We start from the raw sequence: 12,499 nt of genomic DNA on the forward strand, positions 1-12,499 counted from the left end.
CTTGTTCCTTTGGTTGATTGAATTCTAATGTTTTCTTTACTCTGTTAGCAATTACCTTTGTAAATAGCTTGTATACTACAGAGAGCAAGCTGATCGGCCTGTAATTCTTCAAGTCCTTGTCATCTCCTTTCTTATGTATTAAGATGATGTTAGCGTTCTTCCAAGACTCTGGTACTCTTCCCGTCAGGAGACACCTCGTAAACAGGGTGGCTAGTTTTTCTAACACAATCTGTCCTCCATCTTTCAGCAGATCTGATTTTACCAGATCCTCACCAGCAGCTTTGCCCCTTTGCATGCTCTCCAAAGCTTTTCTGACTTCTTCTATCATTACTGGTGGGGTGTAATCTGGGTTACTGCTAGTTCTTATAGTATTAAGGTCGTGGTTGTCTCGGCTACTGTACAGATCTCTGTAAAACTCCTCTGCTATTTTAACTATCCTATCCATATTGGTAGTTATTTTGCCTTCTTTGTCCCTTAGTGCATACATCCGACTTTTGCCTATCCCAAGTTTCCTCTTCAATGCTTTGACAATACCTCCGTTTTTCAGAGCGTGTTCAATTCTCTCCATGTTATACCTTCTTACATCGCATACCTTACGTCTATTAATCAACTTCGAAAGCTCTGCCAGTTCTATTTTGTCTGTTGTACATGACACATTCATGATTTGACGCTTCTTAATTAGGTTCTTCGTTTTCTGGGAAAGCTTGCCAGTGTCCTGTCTAACTACCCTGCCTCCAACTTCCACTGCACACTCCGTAATGATACTCGTCAGATTATCATTCATTGTATCTACGCTAAGGTTGGTTTCCTCACTAAGAGCCGAGTACCTGTTCTGCAGCGACACTCTGAATTCCTGTACTTTCCCTCTCAGTACTAGCTGATTGATTGGCTTCTTGCATATAAATTTCTGTCGTTCCTTCTTCAAGTCTAGGCGAATTCGAGACCGTACCATTCTAGGGTCACTGCATCGTACCTTGCCAATCACTTCCACATCCTGCACGATTCCAGGGTGTGCACTCATTATAAAGTCTATGGGATGCGGCGATGGCGTAGTGGTTAGAGCACCCGCCTCGCATGCAAGAGGTCCGTGGTTCAAATCCCGGTACCGCGCAGTTCCCAACCGGATTAAAAAAAAAAAATATCCGCATGTTGATGGAACTGAATTAAGAGGCCTGGGGTGCGGCCTTACCGGCAAACACCGCCGAGAACGCCCTCCCTCACCAGAGAAGGATTGGCCACCCTGGTGCAGTATCTGGCCACTACCTCCCACATGCTTACGTAGATTTCTTCATGTACATTTATATAGTGTTCATCGATGCCCTGGTACTGTAGTGCCTGCATCACTGCTGATGACTCGATGAATCAAACACCCTCTTGTAATCTGTGAAGGCTATGTATAGGGGTCGGTTGTATCCCGTGCATTTCTCTATCACCTGAATAATAATATGAATATGGTTTATAGTAGAGTAGCCTGTATGGAATCCTGCTTTGGTTCTTTGTGTGATCGAACTCCAACGTTGCCTTAAATCTATGAGCTATTGTTTGTGCTAACCGTTTGTAGGGACAGTAAGCTGAGCGGCCTATTATTTTTCAAGTCCTTGATGTCTCTTTTCTGATAAATTAAGATGTTGGTGTTCTGTCAAGATTCTGGTACGCTTACCATTGAGAGACACTTCGTATAGAAGTGTGACCAGTTTTAAAACTAAGTAAGGGGCAATTTCTGGTATTGCACAGTTAAACAGACACGTTCATGTGACGTTGCCGCTCAGGTGGTGTGCACCAAGGGCACTATAAGAAAACTATTGAGGGACTATGATGTAATCTACCCTATGGGATGCTTTGTAGAGAATTTTGTACAGCATTTGTTTGGCTACTTGCGTCGACTAGTGGTTAAAACAGAGCAAAATACTTTGATTCTAGGATTCGTTGAGCTTACCGTTTAATAAACGGCATCATTTAGCTTCACATTGTAGTTCATTGGTGAACCTGCTTATTTTGCTGATGGCACTGACATGTTACACAAGCCATGTGATGGTCGGTGTTTCTCGAACCACGCGAAAAGTATGTTTTTTTCTGGTTGAAATGAACATACCTGAATATCAGTTTTCTCTATATTATTATCCTGTAATTAGACTTGATTTAAAGAAAAACAGAGCACGAATCACCTCTAGTTCATTAGATATTTATTTGCAAGTTATTTGATACTAATTACTGTAAACTACATAAATCAATGAGTTACATTTTTCTTCTGTCTGCAGAACATCGAGTGCCTTGCCTTGCAAAAACTTGAAAATATTTACGTGTCTACAAACATTTTTATAGGCTCTTTGTAGGTGTCTAATGAAACAGTTAAAAAAAAATATATTTGGCAGTTTTGTTTGTCATATATGGATCCAATAAATGCATTACCACTGTTTTGTTTAAAGTTGCCCTTCTGCTCTTATAAATGGCCCCCTAATTGTCAAAACTCTACTTTTGTAGGATGATCTCAAATATGGGTAGCCCACAACCCTTGCCGATTACGTATGAATATTACGTGCATTTTACAGGACAAACAGAGGTGACTCTGCACGTTGGCTAATGTTGATGATGATGAGAACGCGTAATCATCAAGGCCAAAGTCATCATCACCTCTGCAGCTTCCTTATGCCTGGGTATGCTGGACATAATTTGGACATAAGCAATTCACCGATAAGCTAATGTTAACGACAATGGCGATGATGGTGTGTAATCATCGATGCCTAAGTTGTCCTCACCTCGGCCTCTTGCCTGCTGCGCCGCTCCTCGTCCTCCTTCTTTCGCCTGAAGTTCTCATTGTCATTCTTGGCCTCGTTGAACGAGACTAGGAACGAGTCGAAGATGCTGAAGAACTCGTCGGGAGGCATCTGCACCGAGTCCTCACCGAACCTCCGCGCAGTCTTTTCGTACTGCACAAGAAAAGACAGAGAATTCTCGTAAGTGTATGACAGGGCTCCATGCATTCCACCGAACAGAATGCATTTCGTTTCGTACAAGCCGTGACAAAGTGTATGGCATGCACAGATGCGCACTGTAAAAAAACTGCACAACTTTCAACTTCATTTTCAGTTTTCCTTATTGCAGCAAAAAGTCTATAAAGAGCATGCTAGAGCGAGGAACACAGAGTTACTCATGAGCACTTTTACAGGGTTCTGGCCTGTCTTGACTGTCAACTAAGCCATCTTATTCTGACGACCAGTATAAGGCATGCATATACATAGAAAAGATAGAATACATTTTTTCGTCTTGCATAGGTCTATGTCCGTACACATGCAATGGAATTTTTTATTCACATTCCCATTTCTGCCATTTTCGTGCATGTTACATACATCCGTGTATGCTTGCATGGAAATATAAATGAAGCTATATGCACACTTATGAGCCTTAGTACTGAAAAAATAATTAGCATATATTTGTTACACCTAGTGCTATATAATTCTACTGAGAAATATTGTCATTACAGAAGACAAAGAAGTAAACAAAGCAAATGAGTATGCAACAAAAGAAGCTACGAGGTTGCGCGTTACAGGTTACGTTGTGCACTCTAAAAAGTGAGATGCATATCTATAATATACTTGGTATTTACAGGGGTCGTGAAATGTTTTGCAAAATTATCAACTATATGTGCATTTAGAATCCTGGCGGCCTATTCATTACTATACCACAACCCGTTTTATCGTCTGTGCTCACCGAATACCTAAAATGGGAAATTTTCGTTTCCCAGCTGATGTCCCCGTCAACTGTGCAGCTGAAGTCACTTTAATGCGGCCAATGAAAAGGCTCTGTCGTACGAAAAACATGGCAAGGCAGTGACGTTTTGGACCTTAGTTGACCGTGGTTCAAAGCATCGCACTGTTTCGATTGTGGCATTGTCACCACCATAACAATCCCATAACTTCACGGCCACACAGCTTAGAATATGGCTGACCTTCCCGAACTGCAGCGTCTCCTGCTAGAGCGGACACCGCTCTCGAGCTTTGACACCATGCCGAAACCATCATGCGAGTGCGAGATGAGCCATTGTCAGCGCAAGACAGTGGTGGCAGCTCCCACAGTGAAGAAACCTGCGCCCTGGTAGCACTCATATCAAAACCGCGTGGCAGAGCTTCCGCTTGGAGAAGCCCGGACCGTGAGCCACCACATTTTGTTGCCCATACGATCGGTTCCATCGCGGTTGATAGCTAGAAGCCACATTTCTCTGCGCTGTGCCTCACTGGGAAGCTTGTTAAAATGAAAGTTGTTTGTACTTTTACAAGTTGTGCGATGCTGTCTGATGAGGCACATGGTTCGCATAGCGAGGACTAAGCCACCCATAACATGCAGTAGAACACAACCTGACGCAAAAAGTAAGAAAAAATTGGGGTGCTGCACATGCTCCACCGATCGAGCCAAGGCCACCGGCGAAAAAGCAAGGATGCACACATGACAGAGCTCGGGTGTACTTGAAAGCAGAACGAAGCAGATCACCCACTGTAATCGCACAACATACAACTTAGAGGTCAGAATTCTCCTGTCATTTGTTTTCTTTTCTGGGTTCCTATAAACCTACTATTATAGAGAAAAATAAATTTGACACTCTGTCGGTAACTTCTCTTACTTCGGCTTCTCATTAACATCAGATCTTAGCGCCTAGAGCGGCCAGTAGTCCCGCATGGTCACTAGTGAGCCCAAAAAGCCTACTTCAAATGAACGTCAATAATTACAGACTGGATATTGTGCAGACTTATTTCGGAATCGTTATGGGTAATCCTTATTAAAGCAACTAAGAATTTTCATTTCACGACCCCTTTGTAATACTGCATCTCTAAGAAAAAATTGGCTTCTATGCATTGGTCACAGGTATGAACTTTGGACAACGAAAACGTTTTCGGCCCCTGTGATGCTGCCCTATGTGATAAACTCTCATATATTTCCCAGCAGCAGTCGTTACAATCAAAAGGCTAGTTTTTCGCTTCATAACCTATCTTTGACATTGCGTGATATTGCGAAACAAATTTGAAGTGCAGTGATTGTTAGAAAAGATGTGCTATTGCGGTATTTGTGAATAGACATAATAAACAAGCATTGAGGGTTTCCTGTAGCTTCCGCTGTGCTGCACAAAACTACTGAGATAAAATATTGTATGATCCTCATAAGAGAGATCAATAACAGCTTGTCTTCTACTTTGTAAATGGTCTTCGCGATGAATTCACAGGTTGTCTCTGAGTACAAACCACCCCACCAGAAGCAATGATAAGAAATCATCCACCATGGAATGTCGGTGGATACAACGCTAGTTAAGATCTCTTGTGAGAACAATTGGTTCAGAGGCAGCCCCTCTTAACTAATTCCTCATCCCTTCAAGCCTGCATGTCTCCCTGAACTCTTGTCTTAAACACTGAACAGTGCACCCACCCTGGACTTCATGTCGAGGAAACTGTCCTCCAGTTCCGAAAACTTGTACGTGGCGCCGGTGATGAACTCCTTCATGACGAGCACAAACTTGTCTCCTGGCTGGGCCGGTTGTCCTCGCAGAAAGTCGAGTTCCTTCTGAACTTCGTTGAGGCCAGTCTTGAGATCTTTGATCTCCCTCTCAAGCTCACCCAGGCTGTGTGAGTGAAGGAGTCAACGTTAGAGTTGGTGCTGTGGTTGGAAGTGCACTAGCATGACATTTTTGTGCATTATAGACATGCTGAAGAATGTCCACACGCAAAAAGCAGTGTAGTGTTAAACGTTATTAAAAAGCAGCAGTAGCTACTTGCACACCCCATCTCTTGACAAAGAGACGGGATGTGCAAAAGAAACAAGAGAGATGAAGACACTACAAATGCCTTCGTTTCTTTCTTGTGTCATTGCCTGCACACCCTGTCTCTTTAACATAATTACCTCTCAACCATCTCAACCCTTTCATCTATTAGGCTTCATTGTTACATATTAGGTTATGTCTCAATCATGAGCTTATTCTTTTCTTAAGTTTGCCAGGTTATCACACAAAATAAATTGCCAAAATAAGCTCTCCAGAGATGCACCTATAAGAAGCTTATTATTCTCAGCCTAATATTTTTTGTAATGCTTTAATAGGCAATCTAAATCTAGACAGTGGTATTACAGATGTCAATCCAGATGTGCTTAACGAGTATAAACTTTACATGACGTGTGTGATCCTGCAACAGCCATTTGTAGATTGCAGATAGCAATGCTCAAATTTCACGTAAGAAATATGAAGTTTGATTTCGTATAGATAATAAGCTATATAGACCATCTGCACCTTTTAAATTGATGGGCGTGTCTGTGGCACAAAAGCGACTGTTGCTAGTGTACGTAGCTATCAAAGCGAAAAATTTAAAATAAATTGTTCGCCAACATTCTAACACATATCAGACCTTAACAGTCGGTATGATGGAAACTTCTTATGCACGATGAATTTAATTCAGGTTGGATTTTGACTCGAAAAATGTTCCCTAATGGGTTACGTTTTCGTGTATGTTTTCTTGTTACGTTCATAAAAGCAACACACATTACCGTAAAGTCAACATTTCCCTCCAACCCTATTGATTGTGCCATCATTTGTGCATCGACTACCATTTTCAAAGATAAAGATCCATCCGATTTCCAATACCCTTACAAATAAAACATTCCTAAAAATGCAGGGAATTTTGTTGTTTCATGCAGATGGCCTTTGTTGTTATGTTGCCAATTAGTATAATTTTTCTCGAACCAAGCTCCCATGGCACCTCTAAAATAATGTTAGTATTCTCCAAAGATCCTGATGTAATGTTCTAACACTCGCCCCGAAGCTAAATCTTGTGTTAGCAGAACTTCATGAAGAAGACAAATTTCAAACCTTTTCTCGCAAACACTATTTTTAAAACAAGAAAGATAATCTACTACTTACTTCACTTTCGCCGCTCTTTTGACATGCGGAATATCTTCCTCCAGTTTCAGCGTATCTTTGAACTGCAAGTTCAAAAATGCAATATCAGAATCATACTTCAGCATGAGTGATTTGGGACAATTCCTCTATCATTGTGACAACTAGATCAATAGTGTCATTATAACCAGCTCTTGTACTCATCTGTGCTGTTTGTTTTAGTGTATACGTTAAGACTTTTTGCAATAAATGCAGTTATCAAGTATTCCACCGAAATTTCTCCTCATTCACTAGAAGTACAGGACATAATGTCAACTTAAACCAGACTCCAAGAGCAACAAGATTTACAGTAAACAGATTATTCATGAAAATTTGTTTTGCTCAGGTAGATATCTTCATGTCAACCTTCCACAGAGCTTTGGAACTAACACTTGAAAATTAATCTCATTATAGTATTTAGTTGTTTCGGCAGTTTAATGGACTTCTAAAGCATTTTCACGCACAGAACTTGACACACACACACACACACACACACACACACACACACACACACACACACACACACACACACACACACACACACACACACACACACACACACATTAACACTTTTTGACTATACCTATATGTCAAAGCAAGAAAAACTAGATAAGTTAACACAGGGTAATGATTTTTTTTCTCTAATGTAACACAAAGTGCTGTCATTGAAGATTGTTACTTGCCTTCTTTTCGAGGGTCTCAATCAAGTAGTGAAGCAGGGTGTAGTTCCTGTTCGTGCTGGACTTGGTGTCGGCAAGGTGGTTGAGACTGGACAGCTTAAAGCCCACTGCGTTCCCCCGCTGACCGCGATTCATGTAGTTGCCAAATGCCAGTACCACCTCCAACAGTTTCTTGAGCCGTTTGCTTCGTTGTACTTCCTTCGACGCTTCCAGGACAGCTGAAACAGTACATGACCCAAGTGTTGACGGGAGCCGCTAGTTGTGTATAATTCGGGTGAGAATATAGAGTCATTTCATAATAGGCTTGCTCTGTAGAGGTTGAGATCTATATAACCTCCTCTACTCCATTTCAAAAAGTTTCGTCGCTCGCCTTCCTCGCGCTGACGGCATTGGCACATGGGCAAACACTCTGAGGTGTGGCTTACCTATAAAAAAAAAAGCTCTATAATCTCCTCCACTTTCGGCTTTGTAAAATGTGGCCTAACGGCTTCCCCTCAGTATTCGTTCCTCCATGCCAGTTAACCAAATCTGACATTGCAACACAACATACTGACATAAAACAATAATATGGTTATGAACAGGTTGCTTGCTGTCATCGCTATAAAAAAAGTTCGACTGCACACATGGAAACTTCACCCATTGCATACGTCATCGATTCGTAAATACCTACTGTACAAACAGCCAACTGCAAAAGCTTGCCCCATATGCCAAGAGAGAGACATAGAATAACGTTAAATGCAGTAAGGTTGATTTGGTCATAGCAACCGTTTTGCTACCCTGCACAGCAGGGCACAAACGGTGGTTGCAAATACGACGAAAAAAACAAGATCCGTAATTTTTGAGAAAAAATGCGTCCTTCCTTTGTCTTGAAAGATAACCTTCAAGTAAATGCCCTAACTTGCCGTTGGCATGAAAACCTCTATATTTCCATGCTGTATTAGAAGAATGCTGACCAAAGCATTGGAATTTCACATTTGTAGAAGAGTCAATGTTTCGTGAACACGTCAACTTGCATATACGGGTGTTTATGTAAATGTATGCTTGTATGTATGATTTCTCAAATGTATCCTTTGAGATAATAAAGAATGAATATAGAGATGATCGGCTACATAAAGAAGGTCTTGCTTTTAAACTTTTCGTATAAAAAGTTGTGGAAATATTTTCTAGTATCTTTAATTCTGCATAGTGACCCCAATTACCCTGCATACTGTTTTATTTTTTCAACAAGAGAAGGAACTTAGACCGTCATAAATGGCTCTGAATGCTCGGTTATGTGGCATCAAGTGACCTCAAGTAAGCCAGAGTTGCCTTTTTTTTTTCTCAACAATCACCTAAATTGTAGTTTAAAGACTACTTAATTTTAGCATGTGATGCCAATCAAGTTCATAACATCATGTTTGTATTACTGTAAAGTACGATCGGATGCCAGGCAATGCTATTTTAAACTCATCGCTTTTATTTTTACAAAAGATGTACCTCTTCGTTAAACTCAACCAGTTTTCCGTTATCCCTTATCGCCCACAGAAACTGCTATAGTGCAAGTGGCTTAATGCTATAACGTGACAATCTTAATTCTACGTACTTAATTAGCTCAGATAGTTATAATGTACATCTAAAACACACAAATGTGAATAAATAAGGTACAGTCTTTATACAGGGATGTTTCTGGCAAACCCACCTTCAAGGCACACAACTGATGCAGAGGACAAAACTTTCGTTCTGTCCTCTGTAGTGACTTGATGCCTGATGATCATTACGTTGCAAAACAGACTTCTGGTGCAAACGACAACACAAGTTTCGAATTATAGAGTGCGAGACAACTCACCAACGATCTTGGGTTTGCAGTCTGAAACTCTTTCTTGGAACTTTTTCTTGTAGTACAGTGTCTTCAACCGCTGTTCGTAATGAATTATTCTGAAAAACCAAAGCAACTTATCATAATTTTTAGTTCGACAGCCTGAAGACACCATCATATTCCTCGCGGAACATTTGCTAGAAGCCTGGTACTTACTAGTGTTGAACGAAGAGGCATGCTCTAGGCAGCAATTCTTGTCTTTTATATGAGATGACTCTCATAAGCAAGGCATTTAGTATGCATTTTCTTATCAACCTGGATTTTACTACAGGTAGGCTTGTGTCTCTTGTACCAATTTGTCTCTTACATCAGTGTCTATTATAAAAGGGTCCGACTAGTAATTTTAACTAGGTTCAATAAATCATTATAGAAGTGGCACGATCATGAAATGGCTGACAGGGATAAGGTAAATATAGCAAAACCCGGGACTGAGCCTGTAAGTATTTTTTCGTGACTGCGAAATTGCGTCAAAAATGAAGCCGTAAGAACAGAAATCACATGGTTCTGTATGTTATAGCTGTTTTTTTCATTTCTCAAACAGTTTTGCAGTCATAGGACTTTACGTAGACATCAGCTTTTGTTCGTATCATTACAATACTCAATAGCCGGCGCTGAGAGCTTTCACAAAAGTCACCTGTACCACAGCAGCAGTAGTCTTATCCTCTGAAAGTATTAACAATACTGATATTTAGGTATCACAACTGACAATAACAAGTTTGTACGGTGCGCTGTGCTTACCTGCTGATTTCATAGAGAAATCTGTCGGCCTTTGCCATGCTTTCCATCTCACTGCTGTGTTCCTCCAACAAAACTTTCTCTTCAGGGCTTGGAAGGAACTTGAGCAGCTGTGATAAAGCGAAATTGTACCCGTCAGTTCGTTAGCCGCTATACTCATTTTCATAGCACAAATTGGTAACGTCAAATGATTGTGCTACTTCGTGAACCTACAGCTGATGTCAAGCTTTCTTGAACGTATCGAACGGCATTTTTTACTGGCGCTGTTCATTTTGAGTGTATATGTATGGTTTCTAAAATGTTCATTCTGAAATTGCTTGCATGTAAATGACATTACCACTGCGAAAACAAGACGTGGTACAAAGAAATTCTGCTGCGATAATTACTATGGTTTACCGCATTAGCCTTTTAGACTTAGCCATCGCACTTGTCCTGCAGAAGGCCTACCAGTTTTTTGTAGCAGCAAAAGATAAAGACAAAGCCATAAGCACACTACCTAAAGCACCAGGCCACATAAGTACCGTGTAAAGCATTGCATCTACCCAATAAACAATCATGAGCTCTTACTGTGAGATAAAGACTTTGCAGGTATTTTCCATCTATATTCTGTAGCAGGATATAATGAAGTTCACAATGTCGATGATAATACATCATCAAATCGTAACTGTTTTTACTTGAGATTTTTTCATGTGCGCTCTGAACAGATGTGGCATATACTGCCAGTAGAGAACATAGTGAACGAAATTTAACGAAAGACACGAAGATTGTACGTGGCTCCACAAATGACTAACCAGAACAAGAATACCAGAAGTAAAGCATAAGAGCCAGAAGTCCCGTCTGAGATGTTGAGTTTGATGTGAAATGGGGGAAATAGGTATGACGTAGACGGTGTTCACTCATCCTCAATTTAATACCTGTGCTCCTTATTTACATTTTGGGTGTGTTTTTACCATCCCAGACGTGGCATTAAACATACAGGGCATTTTCCACCTTGAAAGGGGCAAGGTGTCCTTGCACAGACCTGTTCCACCATGTCCTTCGGCAACTGGTCTTTGGAGTCCATGGAGAGGATGGCCCGACAGATCTCGTCATTTGTGAGTCTCAGCTTGGAGAGCAGGATGGTGCAGTTCTGGGCCCGGCGGCCATCGATGAGCGAGAGCTCCCGGACCCTAGGGCTTCGGCACGTCAACGCAGGGATGTCCTCCAGCGAACCATTGGTCTGAAGAAAGAAAACACAACGCGACTTTCTGGAGAAAAACACAACGCGAGTATTTTTTGTTCCATGCTTATATCAGGGGCGATGCCAGAGAGGGCATGAAGGAGTGTAGCAGCCCCCAATCCTCAAATTATCAGCAGCCCGCCATTCATTGCCACCTCACGAGCAGACATATTCAAATCACAACACGTAAGTTTGTACATTGTGTTTCGAATTCATAAGAGCAAACGGTATGATCAGTTGGGGAAACTCGGGAGTCAGCACTGGTGTTCATTGTTGATTTGATTGATATGTGGGGTTTAACGTACCAAAACCACCATATGATTATGAGAGACACTGGTGTTCATTATCTTCTTGTGTTTTGTCAGTGAATTCACTAGCCCTGTTCATATTAAGTTGCTTCATTACCACTGGCTGGCTTCATTCGCTATAGGGCCCAACACCTTGATCAGTTGGCACACGCTGATACTAACCCCTTCTGTAAGAACTTCCATATGATCTTTCATTGAGCTTGATTAGGAAAGGTAACTGCAAAAATCCCATGAGATATAAAAAGTGAAAACATGAAGTGGTTCTGTCAATTGTTTGTTTATAGAAACAATTTTGAGTTTATTTATAAATAAAGCATGTGTGACCATAAAACCGCAACAAAAAAAGACAGTAAAAAAACACAAGACAACATTCAACAAGCATGGCAACCGATTTTAGATAGGAAGGTGACAACAACAAACAAGATGAGTACTTAGGTTCACATGAAAATAACCACAAGTTCGTTCCGTGTAACTGATTGACAGCAAGCTAATGCAGCCACCATCCTTGAAGCATCGCACAGCTACTGCCTCTACCTTCTCTTTCCCCAGCTTATCCCTATTTATGCCGATAATCTCAGTCTGAAATAGGGTAGGGGAGCAGCTCCTGTAGCTAGGGCAGTGCATTGCTAATTGGGACCCTCCAGGAGCCCCCAAAGAGAGCATATGTGCTAATTGCATATGTGCATAATATGCATATGTGCATATATATGCTAATGTTCATTATAAAACTGGTCGAATCTACGGGGAACGTTGTATGCACATGACGCGTCGTGCCAAAAAAAAAATTCCTGAACA

The 12,499-nt window shown here is 41.2% G+C and overlaps 1 protein-coding gene across 3 annotated transcripts in view; it reads right to left on the reverse strand.

Annotated features, from left to right (window-relative positions):
* Positions 1-12,499, reverse strand: part of DAAM (disheveled-associated activator of morphogenesis-like protein) — a 175,721-nt gene that overhangs the window by 3,262 nt on the left and 159,960 nt on the right. For all 3 annotated transcript variants that reach the window (XM_075871187.1, XM_037416310.2, XM_075871185.1), the window contains exons 17-23: positions 11,199-11,396; positions 10,181-10,287; positions 9,413-9,501; positions 7,591-7,805; positions 6,893-6,954; positions 5,413-5,605; positions 2,757-2,927 (exon numbers count right to left, since the gene is read on the reverse strand). In XM_075871187.1, coding sequence (XP_075727302.1) covers positions 2,757-2,927; positions 5,413-5,605; positions 6,893-6,954; positions 7,591-7,805; positions 9,413-9,501; positions 10,181-10,287; positions 11,199-11,396 — 1,035 coding nt within the window. The remainder of the gene's footprint in view (positions 1-2,756; positions 2,928-5,412; positions 5,606-6,892; positions 6,955-7,590; positions 7,806-9,412; positions 9,502-10,180; positions 10,288-11,198; positions 11,397-12,499) is intronic.

This window comes from Rhipicephalus microplus, chromosome 8 (genome assembly GCF_043290135.1).
Source record: "Rhipicephalus microplus isolate Deutch F79 chromosome 8, USDA_Rmic, whole genome shotgun sequence".
In the NCBI taxonomy this organism is placed as follows: Eukaryota; Metazoa; Arthropoda; class Arachnida; order Ixodida; family Ixodidae; genus Rhipicephalus; species Rhipicephalus microplus.